The 19,769-nt window shown below is 45.8% G+C and overlaps 1 protein-coding gene across 2 annotated transcripts in view; it reads left to right on the forward strand.

Annotated features, from left to right (window-relative positions):
- The window catches only part of ntrk1 (neurotrophic tyrosine kinase, receptor, type 1), a 48,963-nt gene that overhangs the window by 25,670 nt on the left and 3,524 nt on the right, over positions 1–19,769 (forward strand). Inside the window, exons 8-14 of one of the 2 annotated variants that reach the window (XM_030102239.1) lie at positions 6,077–6,409; positions 6,993–7,047; positions 7,092–7,176; positions 9,441–9,543; positions 10,585–10,740; positions 11,063–11,193; positions 12,482–12,654. In XM_030102239.1, coding sequence (XP_029958099.1) covers positions 6,077–6,409; positions 6,993–7,047; positions 7,092–7,176; positions 9,441–9,543; positions 10,585–10,740; positions 11,063–11,193; positions 12,482–12,654 — 1,036 coding nt within the window. The remainder of the gene's footprint in view (positions 1–6,076; positions 6,410–6,992; positions 7,048–7,091; positions 7,177–9,440; positions 9,544–10,584; positions 10,741–11,062; positions 11,194–12,481; positions 12,655–19,769) is intronic. The other variant, XM_030102240.1, reaches the window with a different exon arrangement.

A 19,769-nucleotide genomic window follows, 5' to 3' on the forward strand; every position in this document is an offset into this window, starting at 1 on the left:
ATTCACCTCACCAGGATATACAGCAATGACATCGGGATGTCATTCGCACTGGATAAGTGTGGACGAATGGTATCTAGAAGAGGGAAGGTGATCACAGCTGAAGGAGTTGAATTGCCTGAAAGGAACATAACAGATGTGCAGGACAGCTACAAGTACCTGGGAATCCCGCAGGTAAATGGTAACCATGAGGAGGCAGCTGGAAAGTCAGCCACAGCCAAATACCTACAGAGAGTAAGACAAGTCCTGAAGAGTCAGCTGAATGACAAAAATAAGATCCAGGCCATAAACACCTATGCCCTACCAGTAATTAGATACCCTGCTGGCATAATATCCTGGCCACTGGAAGAAATGCAAGCCACTGATATCAAGACAAGAAAGCTCCTTACAATGCACGGCGGGTTCCACCCTAAGTCCAGCATACTGAGGCTATACATCAAGAGAAAGGAGGGAGGCCGAGGACTAGTGAGTGTCAGAGCCATGATCCAGGAGGAAACCAAGAGCCTCCATGAGTATACCAAGAAGATGGCCCCCAGTGATGATCTGCTAAGTGAATGCCTCAGACATCAAAAGCCCAGTAAGGAGGAGCCAGAGGAGCTATCATGGACAGACAAAGCCCTGCATGGCATGGACCACCGACAAATTGAAGAAGTGGCTGACATTGGAAAAACATACCAGTGGCTGGAAAAGGCTGGACTGAAGGACAGCACAGAGGCACTAATCATGGCTGCACAAGAACAGGCCCTTAACACAAGATTAATAGAGGCCGGGATCTACCACACCACACAAGACCCCAGGTGCAGACTGTGCAAAGAAGCCCCAGAGACAGTACAGACCATCACAGCAGGGGGTAAGATGCTGGCAGGCAAGGCATACATGGAACGGCACAACTAGGTAGTGGGCATCGTGTACAGGAACATATGTACCGAGTATGAACTGGAGGTCCCAGGGTCAAGATGGGAGACACCTCCAAAGGTGGTCCAGAACAATCGAGCCAAGATCCTGTGGGACTTCCAGATCCAGACTGACAAGCAGGTGATGATCAATCAACCAGACATAGTGGTGGAGGATGAACAGCAAAAGACAGCTGTGATGATAGATGTAGCAATCCCAAGTGATGGAACATCAGGAAAAAGGAGCATGAGAAGCTGGAGGAGTACCAAGGGTTAAGGGAAAAGATAGAGAGAGTGTGGGGCGTGAAGACAACAGTGATACCAGTAGTGATTGGGACACTGGGAGCACTAACCCCCAAGCTAGGAGGATGGCTCCAGCAGAGACCAGGAACAACACCTGAATCTCTGTTCAAAAGAGCGCTATCCTAGGACCAGCTAAGATCCTTCGCAGAACCCTCAAGCTCCCAGGCCTCTGGTAGAGGACCCGAGCTTGGAAGGAGACAGACACAATACCGCTGGGGTGGCGAGAACACAATTTTATATACACACACATATATATATATATATATATATATATATATATGTGTGTGTATGTATATATGTATATATATATGTATATATATATATATATATATATATATATATATATATATATATACATATATATGTTATTTTCGTGATTGTATTTGTATGGACTATTTTTATGTGAAGCACTTCGTGACCCTGGTCTGGAAAAGCGCTATGCAAATAAAGTTTACTTACTTACTTACTTACTTACTTAATCTTGTGCTGCGAAATGAAATAATAAACATCCCAAATTTTTTCAAGGACCTTTAATAGGAGAACACATTCTCTGCACTTTTTTTCTTTCCTCTGATCGCTTCATTAACTGTTGACATGGATGAGGTGCTGCAGAGCATCCAGAAAGGCTGTTAAGGCTTGTCTATGTTTCACACGTACGCGTTTCCGCGTCCGCTTTGGAGCCTCTGCGCACCACCGATGTGCACGCGCTTTCTCCCATGCTACATTTTTGGCTCAGCTGTGCGCGTTCCATGCAGGCGCTCTGATCCACGCATCCTCGAGAAGCTTTTATTATTTTTGTTTGTATGTGTATTGTTCACTCCTGACAATATGTTTCTTTCAACATGATGAATGAGATCTGAGTCTGCAGTGTGCTGCTGCTGCCTGTAGGTGTTGCTGTAAAATCAATGAAAAGCAGCAATTTCAATCATGCGCACATAAATTCATGTGGTTTGATGCTGCTCACCTCGGCAGACGCTGAAGCCACTCCAGCCTGGAAGTGATCATCCATCATAAAGGTGGAGAAGCCACACTGGCACATCCATCATCTGAAAACCCCGGACTGGAACAAACTGACCGCAGGTAGAGATTTCACCTGCAGTCCTGCCGCTGGCATTGAGGGACACTGTTAAGATGGTGTAATCATCCAAAGACATTTTCAAAGAAAATGTGCATCTGTTAGAGTTCAGTGTGGAGAGTGGAGGAGCAGGAGCAAAGATGATGAAGTAGCAGAAGAAGAAGAGAAAGCTTCACTTCTGGTTCTCCAGCAGCGCAAACTTCAGTAATAATTGAATTGATTTTTTTGCCAATTGCCAATTTTTTTTCCTGACTTTTGTTTTATAAACACATAACAAGAAATCAGATAAAGGGTCATTTTTCAGTTTGTGATTTTTGATTTCTGAAGGAGAAATAGGAAATGGAAGTCGGCTCGTTTCTCCATTTTGGATTTTCCAAAATAAAACCAAAATCCAATGACTGGAAGGAACAATTGAAAGCATCAGTCACTGCCAGCTATTCTTCACCCGGAGATGCTCTGGCTGCTGCTGGCTAGTCCTAGACCCTTACACTCTGGGACCAAAGCCATCACCACCACTCTTTCATCACTGTTTATCTTTCTCTGGGATGGCTGAATTCTGTAGAGTCCTGTAGATCGGATCCTGTCTGGATCTGATCTGGATCTAATCTGGCTGGAATGTCTAATGTCTGTTCTATGTGGATCAGCTGGAGTTTAGAACATCCAGTGGTTCTGTGTGGATCTGCTAGTGGTTCGAATGTCAGGTGGTTCTATGTGGATCATATGGAGTGTAGAACATCTGGTGGTTCTGAGGATCAGCTGCAGTTTAGAACATCCAGTGGTTCTATGAGAATCAGTTGGAATTCAGAACATCCGTTGGTTCTATGAGGATCAGCTGGAGCTTATAAAAGTCCAATGGTTCTATGTAGATTTGCTGGTGGTTCAGCTGAGAAATATCAATCAATTTTCAATCAATTTATTTTTGTATAGCCCAGTATCACAACAACAGTTGCCTCAGAGGGCTTCAAGATGTTACATTGATTGGTAAAAATAAAAACAGTGAATAAGCATAATATTAATATGTCAAATTCACAGTAATGAGACAAAACGAAGCAACCACTGCCTTAGACCCTCACATCCGGCAAGAAAAAAATCCAAAAACCCAGTGGGAAAAGAAGAAATCTTGGGGAGAACCACAGTATGGAGGGATCCCTCTCCCAGGGATGGACAGCTTTGGCAACAGCTAGCATGAGACAATAAAAGGTAAAGCCTAGGACTATGTTGAGGACAGTCCGTTGGACGGTCCAGCACAGGAACTACGGATCCCAGAAGTAGAACTGAAGCCAGTCCGCGGGCAGGAACGACAGGAGTGTCCTTCTGGTCCAGACGGAGCTTGTTTGTAGGCCCTCGTGATAGTGGAGTCAGCAACTGAAACTGGAGCAGATTCCCCCTCGAAGGGGGGGACAGCAGGTGAAAAGCAATGAACGGACTAAAGGGAATAACGTTCAGACATTAGAGGATAGGGCTCAGTGCACCGTACTTCCCACAGCATTCTAGCTCCTAGGGCAGCTTTGTGAATAGTTTAGTATTTAAACTAGTATTTAGTTAGTATAGTTTAGTTTAGTTTAATTTAGTTTGGTTTAGTTTGGTTTACTTTAATTTAGTTTAGTTTAGTTTAGTTTAGTTTAATTTAGTTTGGTTTAGTTTAGTTTAGTTTAGTTTAGAATCCGTAGCTGACCTGATCATAGGCTGCATCGAAGAGAAACGTCTTGAGCCTAACCTTAAATGTGGAGACTGTGTCTGCCTCTTTGACACCACTTGGAAGCTGGTTCCATAAAAACGGTGCCTGATAGCTAAAGGCTCTTCCACCTAGTGTCCATTTAGAGACTCTAGGAGTCACCAGTAACCCTGCATTTTGAGAGCGGAGTGCTCTGATTGGTTGATAAGGCATCTTGGAGATAGGTTGGAGCCATCCCATTTAGGATTTTGTAAGTGAGGAGAAGGATTTTAAATCTAACTCTAAACTCGACAGGAAGCCAGTGAAGAGATTTTAGAACGGGAGTAATGTGTTCACATCTTCTAGTTCCGGTTAATAATCTGGCGGCCGCATTTTGAACCAACTGAAAGTTTTTTAATGCACTTTTCGGGCAGGCTGCAAGAAGGGAGTTGCAGTAGTTCAGTCTAGTGGAAACAAATGCATGGATGAGTTTTTCTGCATCGCTTCTCGGTAGAATGTTTCTTATTTTAGCTATGTTGCGCAAGTGGAAATATTCTGTTTTACAAGCTAGGTTGATGTGTGCTTTAAAGGAGATATCCTGATCAAATAAGACCCCGAGGTTCCTGACAGTAGAGGAGGAGGATACACTGACGTTATCTAAGGTGATAATGTGTTCAGATAGACACTCTCTCAGTTTATGGGGGCCTAGTATAATGACCTCTGTTTTGCCAGGATTCAGACGGCGATAGTTCGTAGTCATCCAGGATTTAATTTCTCTGATACAGTCACTGAGTCTGTCTATTTGATTAGTTTGATCAGGTTTCATAGATAAATACAATTGTGTGTCATCTGCATAGCAATGAAAATTGATATCGTGGCTTCTAATTATGTTCCCTAAAGGAAGCATATATAACAGAAATAAAATTGGCCCGAGCATGGACCCTTGAGGAACCCCATAACTGACCTGGGAGCACGATGAGGACTGTTGGTTAACGTGAACAAATTGGTACCTATTAGATAAATAGGATTTGAACCAGCAGAGGGCTTTTCCTCTGATGCCGACCTCACATTCTAACCTCTGCAGGAGAATATTGTGGTCAATTGTATCAAAAGCTGCACTGAGGTCTAAGAGAACCAGGATTGAGACTAGACCTGCGTCAGCCGCCAATAGCAAGTCATTAGTGACTTTAACTAACGCAGTCTCAGTGCTGTGATAAGCTCTATATCCTGACTGAAATTTCTCAAATAAACTGTTGTCCTGTAGGTGGCGGCAAAGCTGTTTAACCATGACTTTTTCCAGGACTTTTGAAATAAAAGGCAGATTTGATATCGGTCTGTAGTTGGCTAGAATATCAGGATCAAGATTAGGTTTTTTCAGCAGTGGTTTGATTACTGCGAATTTAAATGACTGTGGCACATAGCCAATTTCTAGAGACGTATTTATTATAGTTAAGAACGTATTTAAAATAACTGGAAGAATATCTTTGAAAAGCTTAGTTGGAATTGGATCTAGGAGACAGGTCAAAGTTTTAGAAGACATTACAATCAAAGTAATCTCAGCCCCATTTACTGGTGAGAAACTATCTAGTATTTCAGGTATTTCAGGTGGAGGCAGTGGCTGGATTCCCTGAGCTTGATCTGAGGACAGTGCTTCATTGATTTTACCTCTGATGGTTATGATTTTATCATTAAAGAATTTAAGAAAGTCATGGCAGTTTAAAGATTCTGGGATTACTGGTTCCACTACAGTATGACTGTTTGTCAGTCTGGCTACAGTGTTGAACAGAAACCGAGGGTTATTTTTGTTTATTTCTATTAAACAAGAGTAATATAATGTCTTGGCTTTAAAAAGAGTTTGTTTATAGCTTAGCAAGCTACATTTCCAAGCCTTCAGAGATTGTTCCGATTTAGATTTACGCCACAGTGTTTCTAATTGCCGAGTTTTTTGTTTGAGAACACGGGTTTCAGAATTAAACCATGGAGCAACGCGCCTGGGTCGATTGGTTTTCAGCTGCAACGGAGCCACTACGTCAAGGGCAGATTTTAGCGAGTGCATAGCACTGTCAACAAACTGATCAACAAAATACTGGAATTAGAAAGAGAAAGGCGATTTATCTTCCTCTTAGCCTTATGTTTGTGCAACATTCTCCTCAGTTCCGGTGAAGATCATCTACCTGCGGAATGCCGAACAGCAGCACCACTGGTGTATCCCCTTCGCGGTGGACGGAAACCCTGAGCCGGAGATCTCCTGGCTTTACAATGGTGCCAGCTTCACGCTGACGCGCTACGCCTACATGCAGTTGATCCCGGACTCACTGGATGGTTCCGTAAAGCACGGCTGCCTGTTCTTCAACAAGCCTACCCACGTCAACAACGGGTTCTACACCCTGGTGGCCCGGAACCGGCTGGGCGGCGCCAACGCCACCGCTGAGGGGATGTTCATGAACAATCCCTTCGGCCCGTCGGACCCCGAGGGCCTCATTCCAGGTGAGGCCTCCGCAACTAAGGATCCATTCTGGGGTTGAGGTCAGGCTGACCCTAACCTAAACCCTTGGCCTTTCAAGGGTTTAAGTGAGCTTGAAGGGTCAACCCTAACTCTCTAACCCTTAACCTTTCACCCTCTAACTCTTTCTAGAGCAGTTTCCAGACATTTAAGCACAGTGTTTATTCAGTCATCACAGTTTGGTCTTCCAGAGTCCACATCAGTAACCACAATCCACTTCAGGGACTTTCAGTTCTGTTTGATCCAGACCAGAGTCCACTTCAGGGACATTTGGGAAAGGTTCTCTTCATTTGGTCATGTGTGAAAGCTCCCCAGAACTCTGATCCCACTCCACAGTAGGACCAGGACCCCCTGTGGACCTGGTCCACCTGTTGAACTTGTCCTTCTGTGGAACTGGTCCTCTTCTGAACCTCGCCCTGGACCTGGGACATGTGGGGGACTGATTTGATTTTGCAAACTGTGGGTTCCTCTGGTGTTGTTCTGGACTCAGAGCATTGTAGTTCCCGCTGTGTGGTGTGTGGGTTCCTGCTGTCTAAATGTTTTGTGTTTTCTCTCTCTGCTTGCCAGTTGATACGGACCCAAGTAAGTCCTCCATTGAGCTGGAGTCTCTAAAATATTTTGGATATAGGCCGAGGATTTCCCGGCTCCATTGTGGCCTTGACAAACCACTGTCTCTCTTTTGACTCCCTCAGGTCCTAAGACCAAGTCTGAGATGGACGTGACAGAGAACCTGGAGAACCGGGTGTTTGTGGTATGTCTGTGTGTCTCATCATTCTGACTGATAATCTGTAAAAGGACTGTTGGGATTGAAAATTTAAATGAGAGGGAGGAAGATGCTCTTTAATCTGGATTATTTTATATTAAATCAGTGAGAGGGAGGAAGATGCTCTATAATCTGGAGCTCAACAAACCACAAGCCCAGGCTCCACATTCCAGCAAGTCCTCACCAGCTCGGACATCACACTGGAGCAGCACGACGCCCTTCTGAAGAGCCTGGTGGAGAGTAACCAGGTCCTGCTTAACCAGCTGTCCCAGCTGTCTTCCACCGCTCAGAACCCAGACCTCGGGTTTTCGTCAGTCCCTGGGAACCCGCTGTGCCCTCTCCTAAGGGGTACAGTGGGGATCCTGGTTCCTGCCCAGCCTGGTGTTTGAGCTGTAGCTTCTGGAGGCATCGAGAAGTCACACATCCCTTATCTGACTGAATTCCTGTCCAGATCAGCAGAGGGGAACAGCTTGTGGGAGACCAGTCACCATCTGCCAGTCCTATCAGGCCTTCAGTCAGGAAATGAAGGACATCTTTGATTATCCAGTTAAGGGACCGACTCACCACCACCTAGCAGGGAAGACGCACATGAAGGGCCGAGTACACTGTGGAGTTCTGGATGGTGGCAGTGGGGAGCCACTGGAATGACTGCTCTCGCCAGAGCATCTTCTATCGAGGACTCCAGAATCATTTCACGGACCAGTTGGCCACACGTGAGTGACCTCTGGATCTGTGGAGCCTCATTTCTCTTAGCATCAGCATTGATAGCCACGTCAGAGAGCGCCGCTGTGAGTGCTCCCTCTGTGCCTCGGCACCCGTAGACTCACCTGTGACGGAGTCGGGGCCTCCTCTCCAGGATTTGGTCCCCAAGCAGATCAGTCTGACCCAGCTGTCCGGACATCGCAGAGCCACCAAAGCCTGTCTTTACTGCGGTGGTCGAGGAGAGTACATCACCGAATGCCCCAATCATCTGATAAAGGACTGGACTCCCCAGTAGATGAAGGATTACGGCTGAGTCCAACTTCCACCAACTCCCTTAAACGCTTTCAGGGAACCAGCACTTTCTGTTTGTCAATTCAATCTGTCCCAGTTTCTGCCTTAGTGGACAATGGTGCTGGGGAGAGTTTTATGGATATCTCGTTATCTGGTCAGATAAATATTCCCTTTGTGCCACTGGATTCCATGCTAGTGGTTAAATAGCTAAATGGACTCCATCTTACTCAGGTCAGCCATAAAACCAGTCCAGTTACTCTCACGCTCGTCGTTAACAATCAGGAAAACATTACTTTCCATCTCATGGAGCAGTCATACTGCTGGTGCTGGGTGGAGGTTCATTCCTGGAGCCCGTTCTGCTGGAGTCACTGTTTATGTTTGCCATTCTCGCTTGATGTTTCTCCGCAGTCACATTTACCTGAGCCTTTTGACCTGTCGGCCATTCCTGACGTTTACCACAACCTGGCTCCAGGTTTCAGGCAGCACAAGGCTCAGTCTCATCCTCCACACCGTAGTTACCACTGTTCTATTGAAGTCCTTCCAGAGGCTACTTTACCCCGCGGCTGGCTCTCCACCCTCTCCCATCCCATAGTGAAGGCACTGCATTGGAAATGAAGGCGGTGTCCTCCTGGGGGCGCTGTGGCCTGCCCTGTTCTATGTTCTGCAGAGGCAGGGAGGGACTGCCTCATCACTGAGATGACTCTCAGCTGTGTCCTCACTACTTCAGTGGTGTCCTGTCTTCACGCTGACACTGGAGAATCGTGCTTTACACTTTGATGCCCAGCTCACCAGCCTGCTGAACCAGTCCCGTCCCACCTTTCGGCCCGCCCACCTCCGACCCACTCTGGATCCAAGGATCACTCGTCTCTCTCCATCCCTCCATCCCTCCTGGATGAAAATAAAATTGCCAATCACTCCCACCTCCGTCTGCTCCTGAGCCTCTGACTGAGCTGGAGCAAGATGCTCTATAATCTAGATTGCCTACAGTTACATCAGATAGTGGGAGGAAGATGCTCTACAATCTAGGTTATGTAGTATAAAGCAATCTAATCTGATTGTTGGCATCAGAAAATAAATAACAAGAAGCTGAATTTTGAATGGAGTACCTTCACTTCAGTAATATGTTTCACATGATTCAACTGTGTTCTCTGGTTCTCATGTATTCTGGTGTTCTCCTGTGTTTTGCTGTGTTCTGTGTTTTCCTGTGTTTCCCTGTGTTCTCCCATGTTCTGGTGTTCTCATGTGTTTCCCGCCATCAGGTATCTGTTGCCGTGGGTCTGGCTTTGTTTGCCTGTACTTTTCTACTCATTCTGCTTGTGGTCATCAACAAATGCGGTCGACACTCCAAGTTTGGTATCCACCGTAAGTCGTCAGCTGCCGTTCCTCACAGCAGCGTTTTTCTTCTCACCTTAATTCCTTCATTTCTTGAGCTTCTGACCCGGTTCCACCGGAAGATGACAAATTCATATTGACAGATTGTCACGGTGGGCCTTTACCAGTCCAGGTCAAGATCAGGATGGAGCTGGATGTGGGTGGAGGTCAGTGGATCAGGACGGATGTTGGACTGTTGTGTCAGTCGCTGAGGGCAGACAGACTGTTTTCAGTTATTCTGGGCAGATGTTGGACTGTTCTATCAGTCATTCAAGACAAATGCTGGCCTTTTGTGTCAGTCATTCAGGGAAGATGAACTGTTTTGTCAGTCACTCAGGCGAGATTTTGGACTGTTGTGTCAGTTGTTCAGGAGAAATGTTGGACTGTTGTGCCAGTCATTCAGGAGAGACATTATATTTCCACTCAGCAGAAGTTTGCTCACAGGCTGCTAAAGTGCTTTAATTAGTGCTCGACCTCCGTCAGCCTCCATCACGTGGTGAGAGGCCATTAAAGATGATGGATGGAGGAACATCTCAATGTGATTATCCAAACCTGGACACAAACACACACACACACACACACACACACACACACACACACACGCACACACACACCCACCCTCCCTCCCACGGAGTATCTAAGTGGTCCTGATTGCCTAAGTAACCCGTTCTCTCTGTTCCTGCCCTCTTCGGCCTCTGTTCTCTGGGGGTTCTGCGGTTGTTCTCTCTGAGTGGTTTTATAATTTTGGCTTTTAATAGTCAGTGCAGTGAGGCAGCTCCCCATTCAGAGGGTTCTGCTCCCGGTGCTTTTATTGCCAAGCGGCTGTTGATGGTGATGTTTCAGGCTGTCCATCATTCATCACAATGGTAACTAATCTCTGTCCAAGTTTGTAGCAGTGAAAGGGGGTTCTTCGGGCCGAGGACTGGGTTCTGAATGTTGTCTTTTGATGGTGGAGAGAGTCAAATGATTTGAGAGCAATGATGCGCTCCACCTCTCAGTGTTGGTGTTTGCATGCCGCCCCTGTGTCCTCAGGCTCATCAGTTCTGGGGACAGGTGACGATTTAGCCGTCTCGCTTCGATTCCTGAACTTTGGAACCAGCCCCCCTTCCTCAGATGAAGACTCGGGTCTGTCCAGCTTCGTGGAGAACCCACAGTACTTCTGTGGCATCATCAAAGACAAAGATATGTGTGAGTGTTACCTGTCTTCACACTGCTAATGCTAAAGTAACAGAAACCACTTGTTCATAATCCATAATGAACTCATTCATAATGCCCAAGGTAACTAAACCCAGCAAATGCTAATGTCCTTCACTGAACAGTCTCATTGTTGTTTTCCTATCCTGATGTACTAACAGGGTCACATTTATATGACCTGCATGATGCTGGTGATAATGCTAATGCTGATCACTGAGCTCAATGGTAGCTCTCATCATGGAGGCCACAGGAGTAAATCTGCTAGTGATCACATTGAGCGGTTCCCAGAGTGAGTATCTGTGGTGTTGTTTTTCAGGCGTGCAGCACATCAAGCGGCAGGACATCGTCCTGAAGTGGGAACTTGGCGAGGGGGCATTCGGGAAAGTCTACCTGGCCGAATGCGCCAACCTGAGCCCCGACACCGACAAGATGCTGGTGGCCATCAAGGTGAGCTGCCGTTCGACTGCCGCCGCCCAGCATTCTGCCATCACTCACTGACGTGCCGCCCAGCATGAGCACTGCCCACATTCAGTGATGGGGGTCGTGCCATCACACAGCCCAAGGGTCAGAAGGGGTCTGGTTCAGGGATCAGAGGTTGATGTTGATGATGTTGTCCTGTTGGCTTCATTGAACCTGGACCATCATGCACTGGGGCAGTCTGTAGTCGAGTGTGAAGTGATGGGGATGAAAATAATCACCTCCAAATCCAAGGCCATGGTCCTGTAGCAGAAGAAGCTGGTCTGTCCTCTCCAGGTTGGTGGAATGACCTTGGTTTAACTAGAGTTACATCACCAGGGAGGAGCTACGTCACCAGAGAGGAGCTCGGAGTGGAGTCCATAGTCCTCCACATCCAGAGGAACAGCTGAGGAGGCTCAGCGTCTGTTTAGGATGGTTGTCTCCCTAGGGAGGAGTTCTGGACATGTCCCACCAGGCCCCTGGGAAGACGTAGGACAGTCTGGAGGGATCATATCTCTGGGCTAGACTGGGAACACCTCAGGATCCTCCAGGAAGAGCTGGAGGAAGAGTCTGGGGACAGGAAGTCTGGGGACAGGAAGTCTGGAGACAGGACGTCTGGGAACAGGAAGTCTGGACATCCTTGCTTACACTGTTGTATCCGTGACCTTCGACAGGATTAGTGGTTAAAAAGAATAAAGTGGTTTCAAAGACGTGTGTACTTGCAATCCTGTGTGTGTGTGTGTGTGTGTGTGTGTGTGTGTGTGTGTGTGTGTGTGTGTGTATGTGTGCTGGTTGTTCCCAATAGAACCTTTATCATCCTGGTTCTGGCCAGTTCCTCATGTCTGGTTTATTCATGTATTTCTTATTGTCTTCCTGTGGGGCTGGAACACTTCCAGTGGAAGTACTAAAGCAGGCCCGTTAACCAGGAGTTAATAGAGAGGTGGTGGAGTTGATAGAGAGGAGGTGGAGTTGATGGTGAGGTGGTGGATTTGATGGAGAGGTGGTGGAGTTGACTTTGAAAAAAAAATTGAGATTGCATTGGAACAGTCTGAACATTGATAACCCAGGTGGGTGATGGTAACCACTCTCCAACTGAGCTGTGAGGCCTTGATAACCAGAGGAAGGAGAAGTGGAAAATCTCTCATCATCCTGAAAAGGTTTGACATTCCAAAATTCCAGTGGAGCATGGAGCTGCCTGACCTGGCAACTCATCTCACTGCTCCTGATTAATCTGTGTGTGTGTGTGTGTGTGTGTGTGTGTGTGTGTGTGTGTGTGCAGACCCTGAAGGACGCCACTGAGTCAACTCGGCAGGACTTCCAGCGTGAAGCGGAGCTGCTGACAGTGCTCCAGCACCAGCACATTGTTCGATTCTATGGCGTCTGCACGGACGGCGAACCGCTGGCCATGGTGTTCGAGTACATGAGACACGGAGACCTGAACCGCTTCCTGCGGTACGGACACACACACACACACACACACACACACACACACACACACACACACACACACACACACGGGGTGACAGTAGCTCAGTGTCCTTGGGCAAGACACTTCACCCACCTTGCCTAGTAAGAAAGTTGTGAGAGTGTGGTTGGTAGTGGGAGGGGCCGATGGCGCAGATTGGCAGCCTCGCTTCCGTCAGTCTGCCCCAGGGCAGCTGTGGCTACAGTAGTAGCTTACCACCACCCAGTATGGAGTGAATGAATAATGCAATGCGATGTAAAGCGTCTTTGAGTGTCCTGAAAAGCGCTATATAAAACCAATGCATTATTATTATTACACACACACACACACACACATCTGCACTTGACTGGTCCTGTCTGAATCTAATCTGGAGGAAGCTGCAGTGTGCTGCTCACCCTGTGGAACCCGGGTTCGAGTTTGTCTGCACAGTGTACAGCTCTCCACCTAAATCCAACAATCCCCTGCAGATTCCTGTTTGCACATCTGTACAGCTGCTTTCTACTGTCACCATGACGCACTGGATAGACAACAGTCATTGACAGTCCATCCATCCCTCCATCCCTCCATCAACCCTCTATTCATCTCTCCATCCATCATCCATCCATCATCCATCCATCCATCCCTCATCCATCCATCCATCCCTCCATCAACCCTCCATTCATATCTCATCCATCTTCCCTCATCTGTCATCCACCCATCATCCATCCTTCATCTATCATCCATCAATCATCCATCCATCCATCCCTCATCCATCCATCCATCTGTACATCTATCCACCTAACTTTCCATTAGTCCATCCAGCAGCAGTCTCAGCAGTGATGCCCAGACTTCCTCTTCCTCTTCCTTCTTGTAAAACTTGATTCAGTGTCTGATCAAACACGTTCAGTCATTAAGATCAAATGTGGAGAAATGTGATCAACTGTCACATTATTTAAAAGTGTAATATAGGATTTTCTCGAAAAGACAAAGCCGAACGTCTGTTACTTGCTTTTTGAAAAAAGCGCATGCACCAGACATCCAAGGAAACGCCTATCAATAGCGGAAGCGTGCGAGCGCGAGCTCATCTTCTCCGGGCGTGCACGGCTCTGTTTGAAGTTTCTGCGATTGGCCTCGCTCATGAAGCTTATTTTCCGAAACAGTTACAGTTTCATTATGTCAGACTCGCCATCGGTAAGTACTGGCTGGAACCGAAGCTCACCGGCTACATAAACACTCTGAATGCGCATGTGCAACAAGTAGAACCTGATTTGGATCGAGCACGTTCAACGGCTTGCCGAAAGCAGCTCAGCAGAATGATTGACAATCAGGCCCACCAGTTATTTTGATGATCCACCCAGAACTCAAAGCAAATAGAAAAGCCTATATTACACCTTTAATAACTGAGGTCATTTTCCCATTCACAAGGCTAGCGGTTTGACCCCCGTCTCATCAGTCTTCCATATGACTAACTTCTAATCGTCGGACAGGACACACACACACACACACACACACACACACACACACACACACACACACACACACACACACACTGTGGGTCTGCTTGGATGAAGGATGGATCAGGGTCCAGCAGTGGATGTAAATCTCATTTCACAGTGGCAGCAGCAGCATGTGAGTTTCAGCCTGCAGCTGCTTCCACCGGCCACCTGCTGATAAACTAATACTTTATGGGGGGGCTGAGTAGAGACCATGGAGACAAGTCCTTTAGGGGGGGCGGAGTGGAGACCATGGAGAAAGGTCAGCTGTGAGGGAGGGTGGACTGGAAACAACTGCATGTGGCATGCTACGTGATGCATGCTACGTGACGTGTGCTACATGACATGTGCTTCGTGAGGCGTGCTATGTGACATGTACTACGTGACATGTGCTACATGATGCATGCCACATGATGCATGCTACATGATGCATGCTACGTGATGTGTGCTACGTGATGCGTGCTACGTGATGCGTGCTACGTGACGCGTGCTACGTGACGCATGCTACGTGACGTGTGCTATGTGATGCGTGCTACGTGATGCATGCTACGTGATGTGTGCTACGTGATGCATGCTACGTGATGCGTGCTACGTGTGAGCACACATACAGGTGTGCAGCATGATGTATGTGGTGTGATTCAGATTCAGAAAACTTTATTTGTCTCCAAGGAGCAATTTAAAAGGTGCTTGATATGTGTGGTAGGTTGTGTGCTGCATGTGCCGTGATGCGTGGGATGTGGGACATGCTGCAGTCATGCTTGGCAATTGTATCAGATTGGTTCCTCAGAAACACTGGTGGATGCTGTTTGAGGAGGGACATCAAAAGGAATTATGGGACAATTCTTTCCTGGACTTTATGCAGTTCAGATTCTATCTGAAGTTCAGTTCTATCTGAGGTTAAGTTTCTATCAGAAGTTCAGGTTTGTTCAGTTTTGTTTTTTTTTGCACATTTGACTTTGTGCATGGGAATGAAAAAAGAAGCCAAAAGGCTTGTACGAATTCCGCTTCCTCACAAAGTGAAAAAAATGAAATCACCATGTAAAAGTCGTACATAAGAAGATGACATAAAATCCAGCACAATAATAGAAAAATAAAAATAAAGAGAAAAGTAAAAAAAAAAAATCCTACAAAATATAAACAATGAATAAACAAAACAGACAATCTAAAGCAATCCCCATGTATCTCATGTATATGTCATTGTTTTAGGTCAGATATTGCAATATTAAATTGTTCTTTAAAAGTGCTGTAGGCAGGATTTTGCTAGTCAATGCTAATTTTTCTGTGTTTTCTTTGGATTAAATGTTAGAGTATCCATTGATAATCCTTTAGGAGTGTAGCATAATTGCACTACCGCGAGGGCGCAGCGTTTCCATCTGTCTCTGTTCTGAGCTGAAAAGGAATCTCGACAGCTCCAGGTATCTTTGACCAATCGGAACAGCCCCTGAGGCTCTAACCGTGATTGGTCGAGGGGCGTTCGTCACACGTTCTTGTGGGAGGGGCTTAACTTACATAAAGGCGTGATGTCAGACAAAACAGGACAGGATTGGCTGTGCTGGGTTTCAAATCGCCATCTTAGATGGGTCAAATCGCCATCTTGCTTAGGGTTACCTAAGCAAGATGGCGGAGATGCGGTATCCTGCCTACAGCACCTTTAAGTTGCTTTTGTAGCTGAACATAGACAAAGACACTTCTAATAAGTCCAGATGCATATTCCACACTTTAGGTCCATTAAATCTGAGCAAGAACTGCTCACGATTTCTCTTTTATAAAGGTAAGTGCAAACCAGGAGCCTGTCTTATGGCATAATTATGGAATTGGTTGGTAGGGGAGAAGTAGAGCTTGATGTGAGTTGGCCAATCAGAATCATAGAGAGCTCTGTACACAAATATACATGCAAACATGAAATACATGAAAACAGAAAACTGCTTCAATATTTTTTTAATCAAACAAGTAGAATCCATGGGGCCAGCCAGCTTATCTCCTTCCATATTGCTTTCTTCTTCTGTTTTGATAAATGAGTCGACACCAGGCCTCCTTTGCCTCTTGTCTGCTGTCTCAGAGGTGAGGCTTCTTCTTCTTCTTCGGTTGCTGGCAGCTTGCAGGCAGCTTGCATTCCATGCGGGTGCACTACCGCCACCCGCTGGTAGACGTGAGGCTTGTCATGATGCACATGCATTAAACTGCATTAAAAATTTTAATGAGATTGATTACATAAATTAATTAATGTCATTAACGCGTTATTTTTGACAGTCCATATATATATATATATATATATATATATATATATATATATATATGTATATATATATATAAGCTATAGTTGTAAAAAAATAGATAATATCCACACAAAAAATATACATGAGAGAAAATAAAAGTTGTCAAATATACAATATCCTAAAATGTATACACGAATAGGCATCCAGGAAATAGTAAGAACAACGGTATTTTGTGCAGATTGAGAAGCAGAGTGTGACAGGTGCAAGTGTCGCATTAGCAATGGTCCGCAATTAGTGGCCCGCGAGCCAAATGTGGCCTGCCGAACCATACAATCTGGCCCACAAGACGATTCCAACATGCGCACATGTGCACGCATGCACGCATGCACGCATTACCCTGGGCCCTGGAGTGGACGCACACACCAAGAATTGACGGTTCTCCCCCCCAGTCTGCGGGTGCATTCCTCCGTTGCCGCCACCCGACCCCCCCCTTCCAGCATTCCGGTCCGTGGATGGACGCGTAAGAGTCCTACCCCCCCGGCCTGCGATTCAAGTGCCCAAAAAAAGTGGCCCGACGCCAAATCTAATTGCCGACCCCTGATGTACAGTATGGTGACCTACAGTTGCTATAGAACAAATTAACAAATTTTATTGCATGAGGACTGCACAGGTTAATAAATTAAATTGCACAAGGAGGTGAACATGAATAAATAAGTGGTTCTGAGGTGGTGGATTGTTGCACATGAGTAGATTGCCCATTTGAGGGGGTTACAGTGTGTTGTGTGTGGAGGCTAGTGGCATGAGGTGTTTCCCCTCCTTCATGTCCTGAGCCACCAGCCTGACAGTGGCAGGGGAGAAGCTGTTGTGGAGGTGGCCCTGTGAGCGCTGATGCTCTCAGGCCTATGGTGTCTCAGGTTGTAGCCCAAGTCTCTCCACTGGAACAGAGCATGGGCTGGATGTGTCTGTCCCTGAGGATGCTCTGTGCTGTCATGTGTGGTGTCATCCGCATACTTGATGATGAAGTTGTTGCTGTGTTGGGGAGGGGTGCAGTTAGATGTGTAGAATGAGAAGAGTTTAGGGCTGAGGCAGCAGCCCTGTGGAGTACCAGTGCTGACCGTGAGCTCTGCAGAGACCTTTTATCCCATCCTCATCACTTGTGGTCTGTCCGTAATTAAGTCCAGAATCCAGTTGTGAGTGGGTGTTGGTACTCCCAGGTCTGCCAGCTTGGTGGTCAGCTTCATCGGCCTGATGGTGTTAAAGGCGAGGTGTAGTCCAGGAACAGTAGCCGGGCGTAGGCGTTATGGCTGCCCAGGTGTTGCAGGGTGGAGTGAAGAGCCAGAGCCACCGCATCCTCCACTGATCTATAGGCAAACTGATGGGGGTCCACTGTGTCAGGAACCGTTGAGTTGATGTGGGTGAGGACCAGCTTCTTCAGACACTTCATGGCAGCCGGAGTGAGTGCCACAGGTCGCAGGTCATTCATGGTGGTGGCGTTAACTATAGTTATACAGTGCTAGAATGTACTTATAATGTGTTATACAGGGGGCTTTAAGTAAAGTGTTACCAACATCTTTAATCAGACATGATCCTCTACATTAGACATTATAAACAAGAAGAAGATAATTGGTAACACTTTACTTGAAGCCCCCCTGTATAACACATTATAAGTACATTTATAAAGCATTATAATATCATTTTAGCACGTATAGCTATAGTTATAACATTCATAATGGTCACAATGCCAGGACGTAACCCTACCCCTACCCCTAATTCCATGCTGTATAGTGAGTTAAAAAGCATTGTGATCATTTATGAGTGTTTATAACTACTTATAATGTGTCATACTGGGTGCTTCAAGTGTTACCCCATTATCTTGTTCTTGTTTATAATGTCTAATGTAGAGGATAATGTCTGATTAAAGATTTTGACATTACTGTTGGGTGGTCTATATATGTTGCCAATGATCATATGTTTACTATTACTAGACAAAATCTCAATAAAGAGGGTCTCAATTTCTGCTTCTTCAAACTGTGCAGCAAGTTCCTGTCAAACAGTTCTTTCTCTAAGAACATTCTAGGTCAGAGGTTTTGATCCCAGGAGTGAACCTTAAGTACTCAAAAAGCAAGACCAGCATAGAACATATAGTAGTTTAATGAAACAAAAGAAGAACTTAATTTCCATTTTTATCATAATAAAAATCTACGTATATTTACAACCACAAAACATTGACATGTTGCCATGACCTCATCACGCCCGGAGACAAAACAACTCAACGTGTTACTTGGAATAGTAAACGTGAAGCCATTGGCGCAAAAAAGAAGAACAAGAAGAAGAAGCACAAAAAGAAGAATAGTTAGTGTCCAAGTGAAAATAGAAAAAGTTACAAAAGTCTTACCAAAGATGTATCCATTACTTTGCTTTGAAGGTTTCATAGTCTGCAAAAAAACTTGTAGCCTCAGGTTGTTTCTTCAAAAAGATGCTGCTTGGAGCCAGCAATGATGTAGATGGTCACTGGATAAAGAAAGAATGCTTTCAAGCCCATGGTCCGTGCTCGATGCATGATGGAGTAGCAGGGGCGATGACGTTTAGCGGTTGTGTCGTAGAGTACATCCTCTGATTTGGACTTTGTTCACTCTGGTCTCCTTAAGGATCAGATCCCGGTCCAAGGTAGGCCAGAGCATTGTTCTTCTTGTCTCCTTCTCCAATATTCATGATGCGTAGATTGTCATGTCTACTCATATCTTCCATTGAGACGAGTTTATATTCAAGCTGCGCTATTGAGTCGCAGCACCCCAATACAATATCCTCATTCTTTTTTAAACGTGTTTGCATCTTGTTAATATCAGTCTGTTGTTTCTCAATGTCCTGAGCATGTTTTGTTAAAGTATCATGAATTGAGAACAATTGCTGCTCAAGACACTGGAATCTGTCGTGAGTTCTGTCTAGAGTTTTTCTCAGCTTCAGTGAAGAACTTTTTTAGTGTGTTGTGGAGATGAGTCACTGTCAGCTGGTATGACGAGCTCACGTCATCTGTATTGGCCTTTGTTGCTTTACCTATGGCTGTTGTGCGACACATAAAGGGTTAAAAAAAATGCTTGAGAAACAAGGTTGCAATATGCAATATTACCCAGCAGGTTGTTGCCATCAAGTTTGATTAAGTTGCTCAATTGGGAGACAGGGAGTTAAGCGACATTGTCTACTCTGCCATGTTGCTCCTGTTTCTGCTTTCCAGGCTGACCATTTCCCACCATGGATATAAAATACATGTATTCTGCCTATGTTCCCCACCACATGTGTTACGCATTGCAGAGTGGAATTTTCTTTTGGAGGATAGGCATCGAGTCATCTGTTACATCTGTTAGTTTGTGGCATTCAGCTGTCTGTGGCAGTAGATCTTTTGTGGCATTAGATCTT

Source organism: Salarias fasciatus, chromosome 11, assembly GCF_902148845.1.
Source record: "Salarias fasciatus chromosome 11, fSalaFa1.1, whole genome shotgun sequence".
Lineage (NCBI taxonomy): Eukaryota > Metazoa > Chordata > Actinopteri > Blenniiformes > Blenniidae > Salarias > Salarias fasciatus.